This window comes from Taurulus bubalis (assembly GCF_910589615.1).
Source record: "Taurulus bubalis genome assembly, chromosome: 15".
Taxonomy (NCBI): domain Eukaryota; kingdom Metazoa; phylum Chordata; class Actinopteri; order Perciformes; family Cottidae; genus Taurulus; species Taurulus bubalis.
The window spans coordinates 20335488-20362000 of record NC_136603.1 but is presented as its reverse complement, the minus strand read 5'-3'; the positions used below and the strand labels follow the sequence as shown (position 1 = coordinate 20362000).

The following is a 26513-nucleotide window of genomic DNA, read 5'->3' as shown; positions in this document are numbered from 1 at the left end:
ATCTAAAAGGCGAATAGCTGAAGTTACACTCTGTACTTTTAACAGATTATATTGTTGTCTGTATTTGCTCAAGTTGTAGTTTGTTTTTGGGTACCAATACTTTTTCTTTGAAAAACGTTGAAAGTGTGGAAAGCAACAAACGCTCGATCAGACTCCTGAACTTAACTCAAGGTCCTCTTACTGACTTTTTTCAGATCTTCAAAATGCATATGAAGTTGTTCATTAGCATGGTCAAGCGTTATGAATAATGTAGCTGATAATAGACTGCAATAGTCGGTCGACAGAAATGTAATCTGTAACAAATGGGACAATGCAAGCAACAATGGCAATTTATTAACAGATTTCATCTTCATAAATGTGAATATTTGCTGGATTTTCTTTTTGTATTTTGGCGAAGCTCAGAGATCTCCCTCGCATTATGACAAATTGGCAAATGGATGCGTTGGAAGTGTGTTCTTCACTGACCTCTCCAGAGAAGTCCTGAAAAGAGACCCACCTAATATATTTATTCATGTCTTGTGTTGTACCTGATCAGTTAACTTTCAAGGCTGAAATCTGCTCTCTTGGAATACATTTGGGATTTGCGCGCCATGCACTTTATTTTTCATGGAAACGGCCTTTGAAGGAGCGTTGGGGAAGCAGGTTGTCGTCGTCAGCGCTGGCGGTTACGGAGAGGACGTGTTTGTTGGCACAAGAGATCAGTAAACAGGCTACAGGAAATGAATGATTGCATTACAGGTAGCAAATGGGTAGCAACGTTTTGTGGCGTTTGTGTTTCGGATCAGCCGACACTGACCTAAAAAAAACACGAGCATCAGGGGAAGTGAGAGTCTGCTCGTGTCTCTAAAGCTGCAAACACAAAAGTGATCTCTGAAATCCCAGTAAAAACAGACCTGGGGACAAAAAGTAGAAACGTGAGGAATGTGAAGGGGCAGAGTTAGCAGAGACCTTGGAGTCCGGGTCCAAAGTCTCTGCCTTGGACCTATTGTATTTTGTTCTCGTGTGCACACCTGGACAATTCCTGCAGAAAGTGGGCGTGTCAGCTTGCCCGTTGTGGGAAGTGACAGCTAACCTTTGACAAACCCGCTTGTCTTAATGATGGCAGCCTCCCTTTGGTGGAATCTGGAGTCGAACTTTGAACTCGTGCTATGGGTGTCTTTTATGGTGCTTTGTGAGTCAGTGAGAGTTATGGAAAGAAAACCCATATGTAGAGTTTCCGCGTGTCGATCAGAACGTTTTGTCCTAACGTCTGTCAAATTGCTGTAGATGTCATTCCTCTATCATATCTGGGTCCGAATTAATTTGGTAGATTTAAAATAAATGCGTAGTATTTTCTCTGAGCAACATGACTGTAACTAACTTTGACTCCAGGGCTGGTGAATCATTAGAGGAGGCATAGACGCTACATTCCACCTGCCCCTCTTTTCAGTGCCAGTCGTGTATACTCACACAGCTGCGTATCATAAACCCCATAAAGAAAAGCATGGGTCTTTTTATTGATTTAGGGGAGTCATGACCTGGGACTTGTGTCTGACCTAAGTCCAAGTCACGTGACTTTAGTCCACATCTTGTGACCATGAATACAACATAATGTTGTATCCACACTTTGTCAATAGCATTGAACTCATCAACCTATTGGTCTTTGCTGCAACCAGAGGGGGTCTGAGACATTATGTTTTATTCAAACATCTCAAGCTCCACTAACCATCTTGTAACATCAACTTTGAACAACATGTATTACAGGGAAAATCCAGGTTCCCCAGCAGAAAATGTCAACTTTTCATAAGCTTCTCTTGATGTTTATTCCAAAGGACATCTATTTTTTATTTTGTTTGAGCCTGTTGGCCTCAGATGTTGGGTCAGCAAAAAAAAAAAGACATCAAAGCCACTCCTGCAGTCTAATCCACATCTCCTCTGGCGACCCATCTGTTCTTTCCAAATAATCCTCACAATAAATGACTAGATACTTCCGGCAGATATTATTTTTGGAGCTTTTAGAATGTGATATTACATATAAGTGTATTTAGCGGCATTATGGGAAAGTGTTGTTCAACCAGGTTGAGAGTAGTTGATACTCAGAAGAGATTTCTGACCGCCATGTTTTCGTAATCCCTCGCCCCCGAAAGAAACCAGCGTTGGTTCAACCCTCGCAGTTTTTTTTTTTTTTCAAACGGCCGAGTTTCCGTCTCTTCACTATGACTGCGAACTGCACACCCTTCCATCGGCTCACTGTTCCTCTTATCTTTCATAATTTGTTAGCAAAAACATGCAAATCATGCAACCAGATGTTTCATCATTCTTTGCATAAAACTCTCGTATTCTCAAGTAAAAGCTACCGTACTTTATATCAACACTTTGTCAGCTACAACCCGGCAATATTTTTTTGAGTCAAATACTGAATTCACTTCGCTTGTTGGAGCAAAAAAAAAATGATTGGAGGAAAGCATGCATTTTAGTATTTTCATAATCCTCAATCTGTCATTAACCTTGACGCAAAGGAAAAAGCAGACGTTCCTCCCACGTTCCTCCCACGCATGAATAAATACGGACGCTCATTCGCACAAATGATATAACTGACATTAAACCCACTGGTAGCCCAAACAGAAACTGGTTATCATCTGGTTATTTCTGTGTATAGAAAAGCTGTGTCCACTGTTGATGTATATCACACACACATAAAGAATATATCATAACATTTTGAGAGCCGAATTATTGGATACACAGACAGACATTCAAGTAATATACACTTGGAGAGAGAAATAAAAATCAACACTATAATTTGGGAGCTTTCGAAGGTTTGAAATGTTGTAAACAAGCCGATGTGTTCTGTGATTGTTTTCCGCAGCGCAGAGTGGCCGCCCTGACTGGCTATGGAGTGGTGTTGGCTCCAGACCGGATGACGGGGTCTACAGGGCGGACCGGGTCACACGGACTCTGAAGCAGCAGCAGCAGCAGCGGGCTCGTCCTAGATGTACACTGACTGGCAGTGACAGCGCGTTTTGCTGCATACCTCCTTCCCCCTCCTCCTTCTCCTCTTCCTCCTCCTCTCTGTGTGACTATACTTTCCCTCTCACACCTCCCCCTCCCTTTTCTCCCTCTCCTCCTTTTCTCCCTCCCCCGGTTTCTTTCTGTCGCTCGTCGCTGACTTCCTCGTGACGTCCGACCCGCCTCTCGCCGGGTACCAGCGATGAGCTGGCTGAGCAGGCTGAACCCGCGGGGTCCCGGGAGTCGGACCGACCGGAGCGCCGCCCCCTCCGGCCCTTGCACCGCCGACCCGGAGACCTGCCTCATGGTGTTTGAGAACCACTGGAGACAGGTGAGACGCCGCAACACTTTTATTCTTTTAGATTCTTCATAAAATGGCATGTTTTGTGGACTTTATTTATCACGTCATTCTCATTCTGGTCTCCGTCTCTCATTCGCCATAAAGTGCAGCCGCACGGGCCGGTGTCCACAAAGTGTTTTTTTGGGTGAGAAATAATGACCAAACGGATGAAATCAGGACTACATAATAAGAAAGCAGAGTGTCCATCTCATCCAGAGGTCTTCAAACTGTGAGGCGTACCTCCCCTGGGGGTGTTGCTCACTTCTCACTCCTCTCAATTCTGAGTCACATCTGAACACACACACACACACACACACACACACACACACACTTACTTACTTACTTACTTACTTACTTACTTTAGATTCAGCGTGACTTGCACTTTGGGAGGACATCCTCATATCTGATGTTATGGCAAATAAACGTCCACGAATCCACTCGGAAATCATAGAAAAACTCAAAACATTGCTTTTTCTCTCTCTTCTATTTAAAAAAAAAAAAAATGTTTTCTTCAGTATTAACTTCTTAAATCTAGAACACATAAACCAGTGTTTAGTGTTTTATCCTCATAAATGACTTCATTTTCTGTTGAAAAAAATAAATAAAGGTTCCTCATTTCAGCTCGAGCTGTGTCACACCCATGCACCGTCATTATTCATTCACAGTGGTTGAGAAACATTTGCATGTTTGCTCAAATATTCTCTCTTTGTTTCAATGACTGATTATCGTCCCTGACCCCGAGTGAGCACGTTCACACGTTCAGCTGGCTGAGAACGGTCGGGCTACTTTAACAAGATGACTGGCTCGCGTCCCACCGCTGGCTGGATCTTTTATAGGTTCCACAGCGTAGAATTTCCTCGGGGGCAATATCAGACTTCTTGTTTTGTTGTGTGTGGCGTGGAGAGGGGGGTGGGCATGAATGTTGCCTAAGCTTTGCAAATGTGCTCTTTCCAGGCCAGAGGTTTTTGCATTCCGCCTTTTATTAATGTGCTCAAGCAGAAAGCCGTCGCAGGAGAAGCTGAAAGCCGTCTTCATAATGGGTGGATAAGTGGCAGCTGAATTGCCACATATCCACGAGATGTTTAAGTACTCCCACATGTCTCCACATGACTTCTAGTGCCGCACCTAACGTGCACTTGTTTTGGGGAAACGGGCGCACCCTGTCTTTTTATTGAAATATCTATGATCCCATGTTTTTATGATCTGTTAGTGGAGGGTCAGATTACAAACTCGTGTTGTGCAACATTCCCCCCACTTTTAACACCACTGTGTTGCTCCTCGAGCGCTTCACAGCAGACCACCGCTCCTAAAATGCTAAGGCTGGGTTAAATCCAATTATCTCGGTAAAATGACAAACTTTACAAAGTTTAAGTTTTATGTTGAATATTTTGCACAAGTTGAATACCTATTTTTTAATATATCTTCTGGTTTTGAATCCGCTGGTGGTTTCATTCAATCTAATCTGATTTATTATGTTTAATTGTTTCATTGTATTAAATTATGTTTCATTGCCTTTTATGCACCTCTTGAGGTCTCTGACTTTGTCTTTGACTGCATAACTCATCCGCCTCCACTGGAGAACCCTCTGGTTCAAGTCCTGGAAAAAAAACTGACTTGACTTAATAGTTAACTCTATAATGAGCAGTAAACTGAGACTTCGAACACTTATAAATCATCAGCACTGACTACTGTAGTTTAGCACTACTGTAATATATCTATATCATGGACAAGACTTTTTTTCCTTCCTCTGAGCAGCCGAGTATAGATTTCACACTCAGACACTCGAGTACATTGGCAGATAGTAAATATAGTGATTTTGGACACAGCCGCTTGACAATAAGACGATACAGAGAAACTGAAGCAGCTAAATGTCATTCAGACAATCTCAATGTAATGACTTACACCTGTGCTTTTCATGCTTTGACACGTCAAAAATGTCCAGCTGGATGAATGCAACCAGTCGAGCAACCTGACTGTCTTTTTGAATTCTGGATTTACAAACTTGTTCAGAACTGAATTGAAATACCAGTTGAAATGTCCCTGTTTTTTTCCTTTTTTAGCTCCTCCTTACACTAAAACGATGCTTCTTTTTCTTTTGCTCAGGTCTCGTGGGTGTTGGAGCAGCAGGAGCCCTCGTCCTCCAGCGACGACCTGACGGCGGTGAGGAATCACACCGACCAGATGCTGTGTCTGCTGGCGGAGGAGCGGCCCGCTGAGAGCGCGGAGGGCGGCGCGGCCATGGGCCCCATCCTGGAGCTGGTGGTCACCGAGAACATCCTGGAGCGCCTGGTCCAGTGGCACCTCCGCCGCGGCCTGGACCCCGACAGCCAGGGGGCGCTGCTCAAGCTGTTCGAGATGCTCATCGGCCAGTCGCAGCAGCAGCCGCTGCTGCAGCACACGGCCGTCCTCCACCCGCTGCTGAGGCTGCTGGGAGCGTGCGCCGACCCAGACCTCGGCTGTCCTCCGGCCCTGGAAAACAGCCTGGTGCTGCTGCTCAACCAGGTGGGTTAGACTAGATACCCCACATGTGACTGTTTTGGTCAACGTTTTCGACATGTTTTTTGTCCTGACTAGAGCATAAGTTGATGTTGTGTTGCTAGGCAGCTCCAGAAACTCCAGTTGACCACTTTAGGGCGAAGTTTGCACTTTACCTTTCTAATTCTGCTGCAATATGCAGGCAAAAGGAAATAACGTTAAATTTGGATGAAATGGCGGATCGACTCCGCACTAAAACCTCAAACTGAATTATAGAATAATGCTTATGAGCACGTCACTCCCCCAGAAGTTTGGAATTGGGCAGATTTACCTGTCGTGTGTGTTGGACCGTATCCATACCACTGTGAAGAATCTTGACTGTAAATCCTCACCAGATCTGCGTGTCCATGGCCCGGCAGCCCGTGGTCCTGGAGATGTTGTTCCGGGCGGCCCCGGCCCAGCAGGGCTCCACCAACCTGCTCATCTTCTCCCTCCTCGTGCCGTTCATCCACCGGGACGGAGCCATCGGACAGCAAGCCCGCGACGCGCTGCTGCTGGTCATGGCGGCCTCGGCCAGCAACGAGGCCGTGGCGCAGTACATTGCTGAGAACTCCTACTTCTGCCCGGTGAGTGTCCCGGTGCACGAGACGACTACGTAGAGGAAAGAGCTGGGTGTTGGGCCTTAACTGGGGTTTTTTGTAGAGGATGTGGCGGATGCTGAGTTTGGGTCCGTGTCTGTGCCGTCAGTTGTGTTCACTCAAGAGATCTTGAGCTGGACGCTGTTGTGGGTCTGACTGTTGACATATTGGGTGTGATATTGGGCTGAACAAAACATTTGACTTGGCCGTAGTTGTAGTCGTAGTTGTTAGTAGTTGGCCGGTAAAGTAAATTGTCACGACTCATATTCAAACATTAATTAATTATCTTTTTCAATTGTCAATAACTCACAAAGTAGGGTCACTTTGGGGCCACGGTCTAGTGACATCCTCGATATTCTGATAGACAGTTTTAACTTTCCTGAAAATGTACAACCGTGTCTTTCCCTCCATGTTCTACTGTCCCAAAAGAATGATTTATTCCACCTTTACCTCAGCTGACTGGACAGTGATCCACATTACTCTGCATGATATCAAACTCCATTATTTACAGAAAAGGGCTCGTATTATACACACATGAGTGTGACCTGCTCTTGAATGATGTGATGGGTGAGGACAGCTTCTGATGTGAGATCCAGGCTTGCTCTCCACACTGCTTTTAAGAAAGAGAGAGAGGGTGTGTGTGTGTGTGTGTGTGTGTGTGTGTGTGTGTGTGTGTGTGTGTGTGTGTGTGTGTGTGTGTGTGTGTGCGTGTGCGTGCGTGTGTGCTGTAGTTCTGATGCATCAGTGATGGTGTGTGATAATGGAAGGGGAAGGACGTGACTTTGCACTCTGACAGGCCGTTAATCTTCATCTACATCTTATCAGCTCTGCCTCGACTTAGAATGCTTCCTGCAGAGCGCTGCGAGCGTAACCGCCTTACCCAACACCTAAGACTCTTAATGCTCAGATCAACAGCGTCCGAACTACCGGAGAAGCTCATCAATGTAGCGGCATACCTTTTTAAAGAAATGAAAACAAAAAATTGTCTTTTAATTAATTGGTGATCACTTTGATGAATTCACTTTTACCTTTAGATAAAATTGAATTAAAAAAAAAAAACATTCAGTGTGTTTTGACATATTTTCCGTTCTGTAAATGATCAAAAACTATAATATTGGAGGTATGTCTACCTTTTGTTGTTGTAGTTTCCACAAGCCACCACTAGGTGTTACTAAAGAGCCATATTTTGCTTATTACTTAAAAAATGTATTTCTACTAAATAAGGCTGCGTGAACCTGCTGGATTTTAAGTAGTGAGTTGTGTGCAGACATTAGAACATTGGGCCCAATCGTTCTGAATCCAAGTCTCAACAAAGTCTGCGGTCATAAATTACAGCAACTGAGCAACATCTCGGCTTCCATTTCATTTAGCTGACGCTTTTATCCAAAGCGACTTGCAATAAGTGCATAAAACCATGAGTTCAAACTCAGAACAACAAGAATCAAGAAAGTACAATTCCCAAACTGCACTGGGAGAGTGACGGGTATATGTCTGTGAACCGCATAAAGCTGCGTCCGGGGTGGTTATCTTTTCCTCTGCCGGCTCGCTCTGATGATAAAGAGCCGGCTCAGCTATTTTCTGCATCGCGCTCCTTCCAGCAGCTTCAGTCTGACCTACTTACGGCTGCAAGGACCAGCGGAGGTGGCATCAAGGACCAACTGCTCCTCTCTGAATCTAACGGGGCCCACATGTTCCGCATCGTGCATTTTCACTGTTCCATGAATGTCATCAGCTGTTGTCAAAACAGAGTTACACCAGGGCTTTAAAATGGGACTTTTTCCATCATGCCTCTACGTGCTGTGGGCTCATCATTTGGCGTCCCCAAGGCTGCGACAGGTTAGCGAGCTGTTTTCCATATCCGTTGGGTCATTAGCGGTGTAAGGCAAACACAATGTGCGTCTGCCAAGAAACAAGAGAACACTGCCAGGTATTATGTAGCCTACATGAACATAAACAAGCCATCTCTGGGACTGAAACACAGATCTGTTACCTTAAACAACCGTAAGCTGCTGATGCATTTCTTGGATAAATCATTTAGTCTAGAAAATGGAAGCATCAATGATGTTGGTATTGATTACTCGTCACAAAAACCCAATGTGACCAAAAACCAGAATATTTTGCTCGACAAATGAAATCATCAATTATTTGACATGGTGTTTCAGCCTTTTTTAAATTTGCAGTATTATTATTTAGTATATCTATTGTTAAAGCTACCGCAAGGAATTGACAGTAGAGCCTGCTTGCTGCCAGAGGCACCGCTTGAGTCTGAGCTAGGGACTCTTATTGATACTGCTTATCGATTCGGTTCATTAGCGATGCTCTTTAAAAATGTATTTTATGAGGTTCTAATCAAACGGTCAAAAACTGCTTTTCCGCAGATTAATGCTATTTTCCACGCAGATCTCACTCTGTAACTTCTATAGTACCACTAACAGAACCGTTAACCTCCAGACCTCATTGATACACCGAGTTTTATTACTAAATTAGAACCGCTTCCTGTAGAGATCCCGAGTTTTGCCTGAGCTGGTTCCGGTGGCATCGATGACGAGCACTAACAAGAACTATTTAGAAACTGACAATGGTCTTGTGTCCTCAAGGCGTCACTATTACATTGGCACCGTTTCATAAACGGTTCAAAGTTCCTCATGGTAACTTAAGTGGATCAAAAAAGGACACACACATTTCTACCCGGCCCAAAGCTGCCCTCTCTGAACCCGTCTCTCCTACCTCCTCTCAGGTTTTGGCGACGGGCCTCAGCGGCCTCTACTCCTCTCTGCCCAGGAAGATTGAAGTCCGCGGGGACGACTGGCACGCCCTGCGGCGGGAGGACTGGATGAGCGTGTCGTCGCTCGTGCTGTTCATGAACTCGCTGGAGTTCTGCAACGCTGTGGTGCAGGTCACTCACCCGCTGGTGCGCTCCCAGCTCCTGGACTACCTCCACAACGGCTTCCTCGTGCCCGTCATGGGCCCCGCGCTGCACAAGGTAGGGAACCAGTCAGGATATACGAATGTGTAAAAGTCTTGTTAGATATAGTTAAACTGACAAAATCTTTGAGGAAATTGTTTGATTGCTGCTTTTCTCTTATCTTATTCACAGTCGCACTAACCCAAACTTTGTGTGTGTTTTTTGTAGTCGTCGGTGGACGAGATGATCGCCAGCACCGCCTACCTGGACCTCTTCCTGCGCAGCGTGTCGGAGACGTCCCTCCTCAAAACCTTCCTGCGCTTCATCCTGCTGCATCGCCACGACAACGACACCATCCTGGACACGCTACTCACACGCATCAGCAGCAATTCACGGGTATAAATATATCTATACATATGTATGTGTGTGTGTGTGTGTGATGGAGCCTCAATGTCCTTATGTGAACTCGGTTGTGCGGGCGGTGCGTGGGCTGAGAGCAAAGATTGATTGAGAGCGTCTCAGGCAGAAGGCGGAAGGATCTGGTTTAGCAGAGCAATCGCAGAGTAAATGTCACCGAGTCTCTGCACATTGGTCCCAGTCGGGAAAACGGTCCACAGGGAAATGTGTAGCACACGATCGTACATTTCACATCCCTTCACACCTCATATTTAAATACACATGTCACTTTAACATTGCACTTTAACACACACTTACGGAACACTGGTTTACATTACTGTTATCTGTTTGTCTGACTTTATTTTATACTTAATTTAATATCTATTGCACTGTTGTTGTTGTTGTTGTTGTTGTTGTTGATTGTCTCTAATGTTATGCACCTTCCGGCAAAAAAAATGATTTGTTTGTGTAAACATACCTGGCGAATAAATGGTTCTGACTCTGAGACGATTTGTTTTTGTTGTTGAAGTCCGCTGAACACAGGATTCCCACATGTCTGGGAAAATTGTTGAGCTCTGTTTTTAATTACTGGAATTCCCCTGGAAAAGTGAAACGTGTCACAATTGTATGATTTGTAGAAAAAAAACGTACTAACATACTTTCCTCGTGTTGCAGCTCTGCATGGTGTCGTTGAGCCTCTTCAGGACTCTTCTGTCCCTGAACTGTGAAGACGTGATGCTGCAGCTCGTTCTCAGGTACGTCCCGGCACCTTTTATGCAGCTTTGTGCCAATTTTTCCCTATTTTCCGTGTGACGCATTACTTGGTATCTCCTCACCAGGATGATGGAGAATCTTGATTAACATATTTCTTAAAGTCTGTGTCTGCGGCATCCTAAATATGTATCTCTGGCTTGCTCCCCCAGGTATCTACTGCCCTGTACCCACGTCATGCTGAGTCAGCGGCGCGCCATCAGGGAGGCGGACCTGTACGGCAAGTCGGCGGACAAGTTCCTGTCGCTGATCCCAGAGTGCTGCCGGCTGAACGCGGCGTCCTCCGCTGAGCGGGACGAGGACGGTGCATTCTGGGGAAAAGGTGGGTCACGAACGCTTTGGACCGACGACGGACACGTGAACATGAAACACTAATTTTTTATTCATCAATTTGGTGGCAGAAATTAAGTAATTCACAAGCATATTAAACACAAGTGCATGTTTTTATTTATTTTGTATTGTCTACTCATATTTGTGTCGAGTTTTGATTTCCGCCTAACATGATGTTGTTTCATCCTCACAGGAGTGAACAGTCCGAGCATCGAGGCCCCAGCGCCGCCCAGACCCAGCACCCCATCCCGCTTGGCCTTCTTCATCCGCCAACAGAGCAGCGGCGGTGGGTCAGGAGGAGCGGGGCCCTCCACCCCCTCCAGCACGGAGCCGCCGCAGTCGGGCCCCCGCCCGCAGTCCCCCGAAAGCCCGATGCACCAGCAGCAGGCCAACACGGAGTGTCTGGACTGGGACTCGGGTTACCTGGAGTACCTGAAAGACTCCCGACGCGGCATCGAGATTTGCTCGTGGGCGTGCCGCGACTGGTCGGCCCCCTACGACGGGGAAAACCCCTCGGCGAACGCGGCCCCTCCGCCCCCGCCTCCGCCCACCTCCAACCCCTCCATGGCCATGTTCCCCGAGCACTTCTCTCTCCAGCAGGGAGGAAGCAGCGGCAGCACCCCTCCGGGCCAGCAGAGGGCGGCCGTCGTGGCCGCCGCCCGCTCCGAGTGGAGCAGCTCGGAGCGGGACAGCGGCGAGTGGGACGTCACCATCGGCAAAAACAACTGCATCAGCCTCACGCCGCGCTCCAAGAAGCGCAGCCTGCAGAGGGAGGAGGTCCTGCCGAAGCCTCTACCGCGTCTCGTCCCCTCCTCCGCCTCTTCCTCCTCCTCCTCCTCTTCTTCCTCGTCCTCGTCCTCAGCCACCCCTTCATCGTCCTCCCACGCCGCCTCGTCCCCGGCACCTCACAACCCCACCTCTGCCGTCGCCGTTGGCTACCAGGCCATGTATAACGGAACGGCGGCGCAGGGGGACGCGTGCTCAGACAACCGGGACAGAGGACTGGAGGTAAAGAAAGTAAAGAGGGACTTGGGGGAGCAGCAGTATTTGGATGAAAACGCAAATCAGAACGGATCCCTCGTCACCTGCTCCTCCGCCGCCCTGCCGCAGGCCGCTTTCAACGACAGCGGAAGCGACGTGAAATCGCCTCTCCCCAATCAGATCCCCTCTCAAGGCGCCAAACCACCGGTCAGCGACGCTTCGAAGCCGCCTGCCGATCTGCCGGACGCCAACCAGACGCAGCAGTCCGTGGAGAGCCTCATCCGGGAGCTGCTGGAGCAGGCGCCGGGAGAGCCGCAGCCCCCCGGAGACTCCAACGGCCAGGGCATCAGCATCGAGGCCTTCACGCAGGAGCTGAGGGAGCTGGAGGACCGGGTGAGGGAGCGCGGCCGTGCGGCCTGCCAGCAGGAGGAAACCGCCAGAGAGCGCCTGTCCTCCGAGCGGCGGCCACAGGAGGAGGAACAGCAGCCGGCCCCGGAGACGAAGCCGCCGGCGGGCGACGCGAAGGGAGACGGGCCCTCGCTGGGCCTCTGCAGCCCGGCCCGACCGCTCAACCAGCCCGCGCCTCAACCCTACACAGGTGAGACGTGTGCTCTCAACCTGGACTTTATATTCACAGAGGGCCACTGTTATTATTATTTTAATAAAAAAAAAAAATAATTTAAGCTATGCTCAGTTTTGCAAATATCCATAATTAGTGTTTATTTGTTTGTAGTGTATATATGTCTGTCTCTCTCTTACTATTCGCTCCATGTCTGTGAATCCAGGATCCAACACAAACACGATACAGTTTGTAATCACGAGAAATCTAAAACCAATTATATAAGACACAACTTGGTCCCAATTAGAATGTGAAACTTTTGCATCTTATATAATAAATTCAGCAAAATAAAATTAATTATTTCCTCCACTGTAATTTTACAGAATCTTAAATTCTGTTGATATAATCTTTTTCTCCTGTATGGGAGCATGTCCCTGGTGATAGTAAACACATCGTGTGTGTGTGTGTGTGTGTGTGTGTGTGTGTGTGTGTGTGTGTGTGTGTGTGTGTGTGTGTGTGTGTGTGTGTGTGTGTGTGTGTGTGTGTGTGTGTGTGTGTGTGTGGCGACCAGACGATTTAGTGTGTTCTTCACGCCAGCTTCGCACCTACACAGCATAACATTTTTAGCAACACCTCAAGACCAAACAACTTTTTCTCCAGTGTAATAACTTTTCTTTAGAGGCCCAGTTTTGCATCGGGTTCTAAAATCCTAGGGAACAGCTTACAGTCTCTCTCTCTCGCCACACGTTTATCCTCTACACTCTGCAGCAGAGTGTAGCCTCTACGTCCCCTCACTTATGTAAACAAATAAAGAAAAAGGCCGTCAAAAGACCATCCACACTTTGTTCCCATGCAGCTGAGCTAAAGTTGTGTTCCTGTGCAGGTCCGTTCATGGTGGTTCTGTTCACCAAGCTGGAGAACATGCTCCAAAACTCTCTGTACGTCAACATCCTGCTCACGGGCATCGTGGCCCAGCTGGCCTGCTATCCTCAGCCCCTCCTGCGCTCCTTCCTGCTCAACACCAACATGGTCTTCCAGCCCAGCGTCAAGTCGCTGATCCAGGTACAGAACCAGCACACGTCCACCAGCATTTCTCTCCCATTGAGCTCAAATGCATCACATTTCTGAACCGGGTGCCTAGCATTTCCGTTTGACCTGGTGATCCTTGTTTGTGGGCGTCCACTTCCTGCCAACCTCACTTCTGTGCTAGCTCGTGTTCCAAAAGGTCCGGCCCACAATGCATTTCTTTATTCATATTCTATTCCTGTCCATGTTCAAATGGATGACTAATACTGTATTGGACAGTAACAAAAAATAATTATATATATCTATCTCTATCTCAGTAAGTAAAAGTTACTGACCAAGTAATCAACACAATCTTTCAATCAAAACCTTTTCTCTCTCTCCCGATGCCCCTCAGGTTCTAGGTTCTGTGAAGAACCGCATCGAGGCGTTCGCAGCCTCTCATGAGGATTTCCCTGCCATGCTGAAGAAAGCCCAGCAGTACCTGGTGGCCCGAGGCAAGGTGGACTGGGCCGACTCGCCCGCGGCTGTCCCGACCCTGAGGCGCTCCGATTCATTAGGTGAGCGTGGAAGCACGAGAAGATGCATTTACACACTGTGTGTGTGTGTGTGTGTGTGTGTGTGTGTGTGTGTGTGTGTGTGTGTGTGTGTGTGTGTGTGTGTGTGTGTGTGTGTGTTTCTGAATAATTGAAAAGAAGAAGAAAATGTATATAATTTAAAAAATAAGCCTGATGCATATTAAAAGCAAAAAAAGTTCTAAAGCACTAGAAAAGCAGAGAAGAAGCAATCTGCGAGTACAATTTATGTTTCACCTTTCTTTTAAACTAAACTAACTAAATCTTTTAACTATTTTCTACAATTGTGTCACTTTTGTGATTTCCGTATTTCGTCCTGTTTTCAAGACATTCACGTCACAATAATTCCTGAAACGAGTAAATCTGTCCTGGGAAGAAGATGGTTTTGCAGTGTAGTGAGTGGATGTTGATACAAAGACGAGTGAAATGAAGTCCTCCGACTGTAGCTTTTTTTAAAGAGCTTGCAGGCGTCTAAAGGGTCTAGAAAAGTCTGGTACGTGGACCTTGAGTCGAGATTAACGTCCTCGTCAGCGCTCGCGTTCTTTGACTCACGTTCTCTAACTCACGTTCTCTAACTACCGTTCTCTAACTAGCGTTCTCTTACTGATGTTCTCTAACTGATGTTCTCTAACTCGCGTTCTCTTACTCACGTTCTCTAACTCACGTTCTCTAACTAGCATTCTCTAACTGATGTTCTCTAACTCACGTTCTCTAACTAGCGTTCTCTTACTCACGTTCTCTAACTCACGTTCTCTAACTCACGTTCTCTAGCTCACGTTCTCTAACTAGTGTTCTCTAACTCACGTTCTCTAACTAGCGTTCTCTAACTGATGTTCTCTAACTAGCGTTCTCTAACTAGCGTTCTCTAACTCACGTTCTCTAACTTACGTTCTCTAACTGATGTTCTCTAACTAGCGTTCTCTAACTCTCTAACTCACGTTCTCTAACTCGCGTTCTCTAACTCGCGTTCTCTAACTCTCTAACTCACGTTCTCTAACTCACGTTCTCTCCTTCCAGTGAAGAGCCGTAAGCCGTCCCTCGGAGAGCTGATCCTCCGTCACACCAACAGCCCGACCCGCGCCCGGCACGCCGCCCAGCTGGCCCTCGCTCACGTGCGGGACGGCGGCCAGTCGCTGCACAGCGCCCTGTTCAAGGGCGGCGGGGCGGGCGCCTCCGGCCTGGAGAAGCAAGCAGAGGCGCTGCGAGTGAAGAACGCCGTCTACTGCGCCGTCGTGTTCTGCGAGTTCCTCAAGGAGCTGGCCGCTCTGGCCCAAGAGCACGCCGTCAGCCTGCCTTTCAGCCACAGCCAGGAGGCCGAGGAGTAGGCGGGAGAATGACTCTTCAAATCTAGCTCTTAGCCGACCATCTCTTTTTGGGATTTGGCTGTAAATAATAAATAGAAAAGTAGGATTCTCCATCGACAGAGGACGAACTGAAGCACTGGGACTTTGCAGTCACTGAAGTAAGATGGTCGTGCAATGACACGGACGAAAAGCAAGAGGTTTTTTTTTAGTTTTTTTTTACCAAAATCATTATAGGATACCTAATAGGACTGGAAGAATTTCCATCAACTGTAAACTTATTGTGCATATCATGTATTATATTTACATTCTATACACTCAGATCTCAGTAAGCGCGTGAGGTTTTTAGGAGCTTGTACATACACGTCACGTCGCCTCGTCATGGTGTACTGTGACCCGGAGAAGCCAACGATGAAATGCGGGCGCACGCCGTGTGCTCGTCTCTAGTCGCCTTTTCAGGGCGGCACAGAGGAGAAGAACGCTTCGTCCTCAACACGATTGCAAACCTAAACATCGAATGCGTCGACGCGTCAATCAACCAACCGCAAAGTGATCCAGTTGGGAACTGGAGAGCGTTTTCCACGATGGAAACTGGAACACGCATGTGACGGAGAGTGACACTTTCTCTTCTGTGAATCAGCACGGCCAACTGGAATAATGAATACCGTTTTTATTTGTTTTTATACTTTGTTTGTTTTTTACGTTTGCACCATTTTTCCAGACATATCAGCATCGTGTGGGAGCGGGTGTTTATTTGAACTACCTTTTTAAAAAAAGAAAAGGTTGACGCCGACTCTCCGGGCCATGCCATTCACCTGTTGCCATAAAGGAGGCCGTGGGATTTTTTTAAAGGCAGCGCCGCTTTGTACGTTGTACCTTTTTTATGTGTCATTTAGTCTTTATTGAAAAAAAAAAAAGAGCCGAGAGTCTGCCAGAAAAAAAGGGCGAGAAGGGAAGGTTTCTTCTTCTTCTAGGGAGCGTTGGCATGATTTCCATTTACTTTGAACTGATATTTTAAAAAAGTTCACGAGGCATTCACTGACTTTTCTTTGAAACCGATCTTTGTTGTGAGCTTATAGTGAAGCTTTAAGAAGAAGAAAAATTCTCCATCGTTTTAGTTCCCTTCAAAATATTGTCTCTTTTTTGGGGGACGAGCCAAACCGAACCCGCAAACCGTTCCTTCCTGGAACTTAACATGCTGCTATTTGGTTATTTGAACACTAACGCCCATTTTTTGGTTTTCAGTGTAATTTAATTTCTTCCGGTACCAAGTATAAATGTGCGCGCGAGGACGTGCCGGCGTTGTGATCGGCTAGTATGTTTGTGCGTCTGAGGTCGAATGAGGTCGCAGCCACTCAGTGTTCAAAGCGTTTGCCAAGACGGAATTCTCTTTCAATGTTTGTCCTTTTTTTTTTTTCCCTCGACGTTCAGCAACCTTTTGAGGCGCGTGAATTGCGGCATGTTGGTAGTTTGTTTTATTGTTGTTGCGTACGTCCAGTTTACTGCACACACTAGCCATTCTCTCTCAACGCCTGCCATCCCGCCGTCTTAAACTTTTCTTCTTCATCCGAACAAGTCGCCGCCTCCTCAACTCGTCAAAGGCGCGTTCGTAACCGTCGGTGAACTTTTCTAAGGAATTCTTTTCTAGACGCGTTTTGTAACACCTCTGCGGTTTTAATACTGATGGTCAAGAGTCTGCATGCGAATTAGGGCCATTTTTGTAAGTTTTCTTTGGTTCCTGTGACGGTGCTGAGCACTAAAGGAAACTAAAGGGTAACGTTCATGTTTTTCCAACCAGGAAGTTTTTGCGTTACTCTTATTTATTTATTTTAATTGGTCTGTTTCGAAATGAGGGAGAACGCTGTGTTTGACGACGCTATGTGACGGACCCGATCGCTTGATCCCGTCTGTTATTGTGTGTCCACATTGTCAAAAATCATCTTAGAATTCAGCCACGACATTGAAAATCTTTTCTTAAAATTGTGCTTTCTGTACTCCAGCAAAGCAAACCTCACACTGTTGTTGTCCCGCCGCCAACAACAGAGGCACAATAACAGAGAAAGCGTTTAGCGGCTGCCGTCTGCAGCGTTCTCCATCAATACGGGGCCAATTAAAACAAATAAAAATCTTTGTCACCGACACACACAAAAAACCCATGTGCGTATTGCACATGGTTTTTTGTGTGGTTTTAAAAGTTCTCCGTTTAAATGATCTCCCATGCAGTGAGGTGTTCGTGTCCCTCCTCCCGACAGATAAAACAGGCCAGAGGGTTTCTCCTCACCGGATCCTCTGCTTTCACTCAAGATTGTGTTTTTGTTACCTGAAGTATTTTTACAAACCGCTCCGTTCGAGACGGGCGGTACTTTCTTAGCGCTCATCACTTCCTCACGTCGTAACGAAGCAGGTGCAGTCGGTTATGTGTAAATTCTGGGATTCATTCGCGGACACCAAAGACGATTCTCCATCCAGTGTCTCTGTTTATCAATCGAGTCGGTTTCGTGGCACGTAGTCTGTAATAAACCATAATCATGTTGCACTTTTCATATTGCTTCCTGTGCCGGTAGAAAAGTGAGTCAGGCACCAGTAGGGATCACGGACAGCAGCCTGTTTTTAAAAAAACAACCAAACCCCAATACTGAATTTAAGTCTTTGAAATATTATTTATTTTTTATAAGTGGTAACTATGGATGCTAAAGCCCACACAGAAACGTCTCTGACCGCAGTCCCCTCATCAACCACCAGGAGCATCTTGCTGTAATGAAGCATCGGTGAAAACCAAGTAAATGAACTCTCTTAAAGGGACAGTGTGTAGCATTTAGTAGATCGCAGCAGGAAGGAGTCCTACAATAAGGCTGCACATGGGGGCGTTTGCAGTTTGGCCGCGGGAGAAGTTTCGGCTTGTAGAGATCTGCAACCTCACCGCTAGATGTCGCCAAATCCTACACACTGCAACTTTATTTAAAAAAACTAAATAAAAAGAAGAAAAACGGTTAAATGTGTGTATATCTTTACAAGGTCTTTCGTCTCGGCTCTCCTTACAGACTCAGATGTATTCGGTCATTGTGTTAACTGACAACAACAGACGGTTTTGAGCGATCAACCCAAAGCTAAGCTTCAGAAAAGATGTTTCTCCTTTTTTCTGCTGTCTGTGTTTCAGGCAGATATACTTGAACAGTTGACGTGAGTTTAAAGCTAGAATCGGATCCTTGGAATTCACAGTAGTTTGAGTCGTGCATGTTTATGTTTTGTATATTTAAGTTGATCGGGCAAAACGGCGAGTCAAAGGGTCCGACTGTCGCTGACTTGCACTCGCTTTCGAATCCCGGCCCGCCCTTTAGTTTCCAGAGACTGTTATGATTGTTCCATCACACCAACGAGTGTCCACTTTGTTTCACACACACACACACACACACACACACACACACACACACACACACACACACACACAGTTCCAGAGATTTCAACTGTACGACGACCACAACTCAAACTGTTTGACATTTTGACAATGTAGTATTCGGTTCATCTGAAGGGACTTTCACAGTTGTTTTCTTTACTTGTACGATTGTTCATGTTTCCGTTATTGTTATGCTTCATCACGGGATGTACCGTATCTTCTCACTACTTTTTAAAAGCTCCCATCCACAAACCTGACGGATTCCTCCCCTGTGATCTATGCAAAACATGCTCCCCGTTCGAGGCTGTAGGATGACGTGGACTGATTTAATGTGTAAATACTGTAAAAAAGAAAAAGAAAGAAAAGACAAAAAAGCAGACGTGTGAGTGTGGAAAAAGCCAACAGGACAGAATGAAAATCATGCTAAAAATAATGTAATGATGAATGTTGTCAGAAATATTTTTCTATATTTTGAAATCATTAGAAAAACATAGGACAAAAATACAAAGTGGGGAGAAAAGCTGTCGGAAGAACACTACAAAGGGAATGTTTTTATTAATTTATAAATTCTTTGCCTAGCAATATCGCATGTGTGCCGTGTCCTTTCTTTGTCTCCTTGTGGCTTTAACCGGCGCTCCAGTGGTTCTCCAACCTTTCTGCCTTGTACAGTAAGTGACTTGTGACCTTTGACCTTTCCGCATAGGTCACATAAACAGCTGAGCAACCAACATTTCTTAGGGATAAAAATGTGAAACTATCAGTATAGATAAGACTTGATGAGACTTTAAAGCTAGAAAAAGAGCAAAAACAGCTAATGAGACAATAACTCAGACGGCAGTGAAGGTGCAGGTAGAAAATCCACGGCCCGCCACTGGTGTAATCGTAGTATGATGGGAACCGCTGTGATAAAATCTATACTTAACTGGTAAGCATGTTCACATGCTCACTGCACAAACACTAAGCAGGTGTTTAGCAGGGCTGTAACCTACAGGTGTCTCAAATGAAGCTCTGCATTGCAACATACAACCTGTTGGAGGCCGTCGTCTGTTTCCATCGAAGTAAACCTGTTTCTGATCTATACAGGGGAATCTTTGACTCCAATTAGGTCGTAGTTAAACAAAGCAAGATATAAGTATAAGTATATATGTAATTGTGTCGGGACACAATGTGGTGATATATTTATAATTCTCATCTTTCATTGCTGGTGAAGAGATAAAGAAGATGTATGAAAAGTTGAAGCCCGAGCAGAAAGCTTTGAGCTGACTCCCTGCAGTCCTCTTCCCTGCGCCTTCTGATGAACTCTTCTGACCTCTGGGGTCTGGGGGCCGACCTTCAGGACGTTCCACACCAAGAGGGAGAGAGAATGGCGAGCAGGAAAAGGATGAGCAGGCACCACTTGACGTGACTTCTCCAAGAAACTCCGAGGGCCGCTATTGAGAGGCTCATCGTCTTCTTCTTCCTCCTCTTCATCCTCGAACATGGAGTCGTACCCGGAATCTTCACAATTGTCTCTCACAACATCTACAAACTCACCTTCCTCTTTCTTCCCCATCAGATGAGTTGTAGACCCGGGAACGTCTCCACCAGCTGAGAGGGAAACATATCAGGATTCCTCATGATATAAAAAAATGATGGGGTTGCATCTAGCAATATTCACAGTTTAAATTATTTAAAGCGACATCATATCCACAAACTAACGAGGACCAACACACAAGAGACATTACATAAATATGTCAGAAGTCATTATACAGACTAAAAGCAACACAGACAGCTTGCAATAAATTGCCAACTGTGAAATTAACAGATTCTTAATTTCACTGCTTTATCCAGAGCGCGACATATAATTACATTTGTGTATTAAATCAATGTGTTGCAGAGGTTTTCCGATGGCATGTGTAACGATATCTTAATCGCATTCTGTCAGCTGTCACCCCGGTGGTATTCTCTCATCATGTCGTCGCATCATGTTTCCACTTGCGTGTGTCAGCGTCTTGAGTCCTGCTTGACAGCGTTACTACTCTGGTTATTATAAATAATGCCAGATTGTGTGTAATTTCACTATATGGCACTAATTGTTATGCTTTTGTGTTTTCCACTAAATACTCCTTCCACAAAATTGTATTGATTTGTAACGGAAAAGTTTTGTCTCACTAAAACAAGAATTGTAAATGTATTCAACACAAATATCTGTGTTTGTTGAAGGTAGAAGTACATGGCACTGAAACAATCGTTATGTTAGCCTCACAGGAATGTCATAACTAGGTCAACAAGAACATTTAAGTTGGCAGAACTTTTGTCTAAACTTGGAAATCTTAGTTAAATCAACTACCATGTACCATAAAAGTCGGGTTACAAGCCGCTACTTCGGTGGTTGTCCCCGCTGTAGCAAGCTAGCTGCTACTAGCTCCCCTCTGCTGCTGCTGCTAGCTCCCCGCTGCTGCTGCTGCTAGCTCCCCGCTGCTGCTGCTAGCTCCCCTCTGCTGCTGCTGCTGCTAGCTCCCCGCTGCTGCTGCTGCTAGCTCCCCGCTGCTGCTGCTGCTAGTTCCCTGCTGCTGCTGCTAGCTCCCCGCTGCTGCTGCTGCTAGTTCCCTGCTGCTGCTGCTAGCTCCCCGCTGCTGCTGCTGCTAGATCCCCGCTGCTGCTGCTGCTAACTCCCCTCTGCCCGAGTCGGGCATCGAGCCGGGGCTGGACCTGCTACCTTCGGTGGTTGTCGGGGAACTAGCGAGAGCTAGCGAGAACTAGAGGAAGTTAGTGGGGAACTAGCAGCAGCACCCACCGACGTAGTAGCGGTGGGTGCTGCGGCTTGTAACCCGACTTTTACGATAGTCAAAAGTTGAGTAGACTTAAAAATCTCTCGCATCAACCTGCTTACTGCTTAGAGTTCTGTTTTTATATTAATTTTTCTTATTTGCTCCGAAGTCCGTTTCACAAAGCTGTGTTTGAACTGAAAGAATAAAACTTAAACACACAAATACACACATGTAGTTATAGTCGAATCTATCGTGCTCCAGACCAACCAGTGATATTATAAAACAGTTAATTGACTAAAATTGAATACAACCATGAATATTTGATGGTTTTCTGTGATGCAAAACCAAATTGTTAGCTTTTGGAGATATTGGGAGACATCCTCATGGAGTTTGCTAACTAATGATGAGCACTTTTTCACTATTTGCTGACATTTTGTGGATGAAGCGATCAATCTGTCAATTGAGGAAATAATCTGTAGATTAACTGCTCTGACAAATGATTGTTAGTCTCAGTTTTAGTCACAAAAAGCTCATCGGAGTGTTGGTCCCTCAAGCGGTTTGCGTTATCAATAAATCCGCTCTGACTCTTCATCATTCAAAGCGGTATTCTTTAAAATAAACAGCAGCAGGATGTCAAATAAAGCTTAAAGTGCACAGCTTGAAGAAGAGAAATGTAAACTATGCTCACTCTGAGTTGGCAAACGGAGGGAACCGGAGACGGCTTGTCGGTCTCCTAGCAACAGCCAATAAGAGGCGAAACTTCACAGAGGGCCGGAGGTTGATGTAGCAGTGAGGGAGTGACGAAGAGGAGCGCGATGGGGACGAAGCAGCGCTAACTGCAGGTAAGACACAGCCATGCATTTGTCTTTTCTTTCTACACAATCCAAATTCAATAATGTTGTTATAAAGTGTAATTTGATTGCGTGCTCTATGTCGTTATTATTTTTTAATGATTTTTTAAAATATTTTCTTTTACAAAAATTACAATTTAGCAAAAAACATTTTTAGTACTTCCACAGATGCGTTTTATTGTTTGAGACACACGTGTACTAGTAACTCCAGTTTGCTCATCGACCGTTTCTTGCCGTGACCCAGTTACCCCTCAGCGTCACGAGGTGAGCAACCAGACCCGCCTCATCTATAATGTAATGCGAGTGGAAACCTGGCCGCCGGCACAAAGGAATGGGACCGGCACAGTTCCTCAGATGCACCTGTCACTCATCAAACGAGTCCTTTCCAAAGTATCGCTATGTAGCCATATTGAAAACTAACCAACCCATTGCAAGGAAAAGTAAAAGTTATCAAATATATTCTGGAGTATTGAGACTACAAGTCACTCATGAGAAGGATAGAACATGTTTAAATAGTAATGGTGTAACCCTGAGAGACCCACATATAGCTATTTAGAGGGGCGGTGTCAAGTTGTTCTAGAGATGAATGAATGAATTAAAATAGATTGTGAAAGTGTAAAAGGAGTTGTAACATTATGAAGGATATATGGATGGCCTGCTAATAACTGCTAAGAAAAGCTCCTATTGTCAATATATATATATATATATATATATATATATATATATATATATATATATATATATATATATAATGCCTTCCTACCTCCTCATCACTAAACTAAATGAACAAAAGTGAAGGTTTAACAACAAGCTAAATCAAAGAAAGACCCGATCAAAGGTACACGACGAGTCTTTAAGAGTCTCTAAAGAGTTTTATATTCAGTCAGTGGAAGGGAAGTGAATCATGAAATAGATGTTCACTGTATTACCGGGCCCTAAAAACTGTAGTGCCTCTGAATGTTATAGATCAACCACAAAGCGTACTTCTCATACTGTGCAGCTGGGCGGTCTTTCATAATGAAATATTTGATCGTTTGTGGTTTAAATGATACATTTATGTCAATTTCTCCCACTTTATTATAACTCAAAGTTGCTTTTGTTCTAATCTCTGCATAATCTCAATTGCACATTCAAAATAACAACAATGGCATTTACGCCTCTCTCGCTCAACAATCACCAGCTGCTTATTGAGCTTCATAATAAAGAGTAAAACACATAAGCCGTTCGCTGTAATGAACCATAACTATAAGAATGGGTCTGTGTGATCATTTTGTAATACTTGTGCTATGAAGTCATTCAAATTAGGAAGTATCAGTGAATACTTGATAATTCTTATCTATCCTAACTTAAATACATATTTCGCAATTTGAATGAGACTGCCTTTATTACCTATTTCCTACAAGAAAAAATGGATCGGGGCCATAAACCTCCTCATCTATTCCCAGTAAGAATGCTACTTTGCGTTTATTATATGGCGGCCCCTGGGTTTCCAGTATTATGACAATACATCACATGAGGGACGGGCGTCCTTCGCTGCCGTCTTTCTACATCACTTTGTTCGCCTCATTAATAAAATATCAAAGCGGGGTCTGTTTGCAGAGCCGGGGAGTTGAGAAGTATTGTTGTGTTGACACTTGGGTTGTCTCTTTACCGCCCACTCTCGCCCTCACTCTGGATGCTTCTGGCTGTCTGCCTCCATTTGAAATGCTAATAGATTTCTCAGTGAAAAAGTTTCCTCTTACTCTACGCTAGTCCTCTCTGCCCACAGGGGCAGCTCTCATCTGGCCTTCCTTCATAGCTTTATCATCTTTTCATAAGCATTGGTTCACTAAAAAAAAGGGGCTCTAATAAAAGATCTAAGTGGTGCACATAGATTAAAAACAGATTTGGTAAACTTCATTCTTTGATCATTTGCGTACCACGATGGTTAACACAAGTGCACTGCTCAATATACAGCTTACTATACGACTACAATTCTACAGCACAGCTTCATACTATATGTCCAAAAGAATTGTACGATGCAGTTTTGAGCTAAAATGTGTTTTTAGTAGGTGAATAATATAACAAAAAAATACTAATAGAAATGAAATTTCTCCAGTTGTAACGGCAATTGTTTTTTAGCATTACCAGTAAAAAAAAAATAATAATAATAATTTTTATATTCGCAAATGAGGCATTATCTATTAGACAATGTTGCTTAGTTGAGAAGAAATCTATAGAAAAGTAAAATAGAAACAAATTAGATATTGTCTTCCCACTAGTCTGAAAGAAGACGTGTTTTGGAAGTAAAATAGCCCAAAATCTCAAAATTGAACAGTGCATAATACATGTTGCACACATTAGTGTCTCGCCTTAACCATATGCATTTGGGCTATATGAGTGAGCCACAGCTGGTAGCCGCATACATTTGTGGGCCACACAGTTTTACAGGGGAAGCTGTTTTAATTTCATTAATAAAATCACTTGACGATCTATTGACATGAGTGGAATTACATTTGAGACTAGTTCTGCTAGCTTACTACAATACCTCATTCTTCGAGTAATCGGCATTGCGTCATGTTGAGGTTTGACAGTTTCAGAGGAATGCATCTGCTTGTTGAAAAATATGTTACGCCTGCACATAAACAGTGTTGTACCAGCATCAATTTATTAACTCTAATATCACTCTTCATGTTTTGAATTACCTGACACACTGTGGTCCGGGCATTTATTGTAGTAATGATTTTGTTGTTGATGTATGCAAATGAATCTTCCCTTTCCCTTTTATTATGTCTTTAATGTAGGAACTCAAACGGAACCCTGGAAAATAAGTAAAGATCCATCCATTAATCCCTCATGATGTTTGTGGGAACTCCTTTGGAGAGCAATTCCTCCTCTCCTACCCCAGCCCACAGCCCCAGTGCTGACCATCAGTCCGGTGGTCTTTCCCTCGCTCCCCGGCCTCAGTCCCCTCCATGCTGGGCAACACAGGCCCGGTGGGATCTTGCTCAGGTGGAGACAGAGCTGCGTCGCCTACAAGAGCGCCATGCAACCGAGACGGACGCTGTGAAGCGGGGTGTAGAGCGGGCCGTCTTAGGAGCTCGCAGAGAAGAGCGGCGCCTGCTGGAAAGGGTGGAGCAAGACCACCGGGACACTCAGCAGCATCTGGAGATGGTCCAGAGGGAGAACATGGCAGCAGCCCGGGTCAGCCAGTCCCTGTTGGACCAAAGGCTCCGTAAACTTGCTCAACTTCAGCAGTGGATTCAGGAGGTAGGTCAACAGTCACGTCCAGAGGATGGTGGACCAAACCAGCTGCTGAAGGACGTTGCAGAGTTCCTACAACCCTGGGAAGTGTCAGTTTCCCTGAAGAAAGTGAATTTCAAACCCAGCTCCCAACCTAATGCTGTCAACTTCGGAGATATTCGCATGCAAGAACAAAGCCTGTGCCTGCATGTCGGAGGTTGCGGGCCACAGGGGCAGCTGTGTGCTCTCCATTCACAGGAGATGCCGTGTGAAGACACACACCATCAAAGTGCTGGAGGAGAGAAAAGCCCCCTCGGACAGGGGTGGACCTCACCAACAGGCAGGGTTATCAGGAAAATCAGTCTTTCTACTCGGAATGATCTGGAATCAGAGGAGGAACAAAACCTCGCCCCAACAAAGATATGTCCCTGGGTTCCCAAGTGTGAGCAGTCTGACTGGGAGTCATCCCAGGATGACGAGATGGAGTCAGCCTCTTTTCAGCCACAAGGCGAGGACATATTTTTGACTGTCCCTACGGTACTTAAAAACATGGACACTGAAGACAAGGAGCGGGTGTACAAGATGAATGGTCATGGTAAACACTACTCTCACGGGGATCCGAGGAAAACTGTAACAGTGGTGTCTGGTAGGAAGCTGTCCCAGTCACCTGAACGAAGAAAGGAGCATGCTAAGCTGAGTCGCGACTTGAGTTTAGACAGCCAGGGTGGAGGTAGAGGAAAAGTGAGTCAAGAGTTCAACAGTAGACCTTTGAAGTACAGCAACAGCGCCCTAGCATCTCCCAAGATGACTTCAAGAGAGCCTGTGACCAGTCAAAGCTGCCTAGACCTCACTTCCAGGGGTCGACCTCACTCTCGCCTCAGCCAGTCGTCTGATGAACACTCTCTCGGGCCCCATGGTGACAATGGCCGAGCACCATCCCCAACAGACAGCCTTGACTCCAGCTATACTTTCATCGTTAGCCCCCCTCACGACTGCAGCATGAACAGAGGCTCTTTG

The 26513-nt window shown here is 45.5% G+C and overlaps 1 protein-coding gene across 1 annotated transcript; it reads left to right on the top strand.

The window, feature by feature from the left end:
* Positions 1-3187: 3187 nt before the first annotated feature.
* On the top strand, positions 3188-15303 carry fhip1b (FHF complex subunit HOOK interacting protein 1B; the record flags this gene model as incomplete). Its single annotated transcript, XM_079231208.1, has 11 exons — positions 3188-3316; positions 5429-5827; positions 6196-6426; positions 9176-9421; positions 9572-9739; positions 10415-10494; positions 10663-10832; positions 11034-12419; positions 13264-13442; positions 13801-13963; positions 14996-15303. The coding sequence occupies 11 exons, from the start codon at positions 3188-3190 to the stop codon at positions 15301-15303; spliced, it is 3459 nt and encodes a 1152-aa protein (XP_079087334.1).
* Between the last annotated feature and the right edge of the window lie 11210 nt (positions 15304-26513).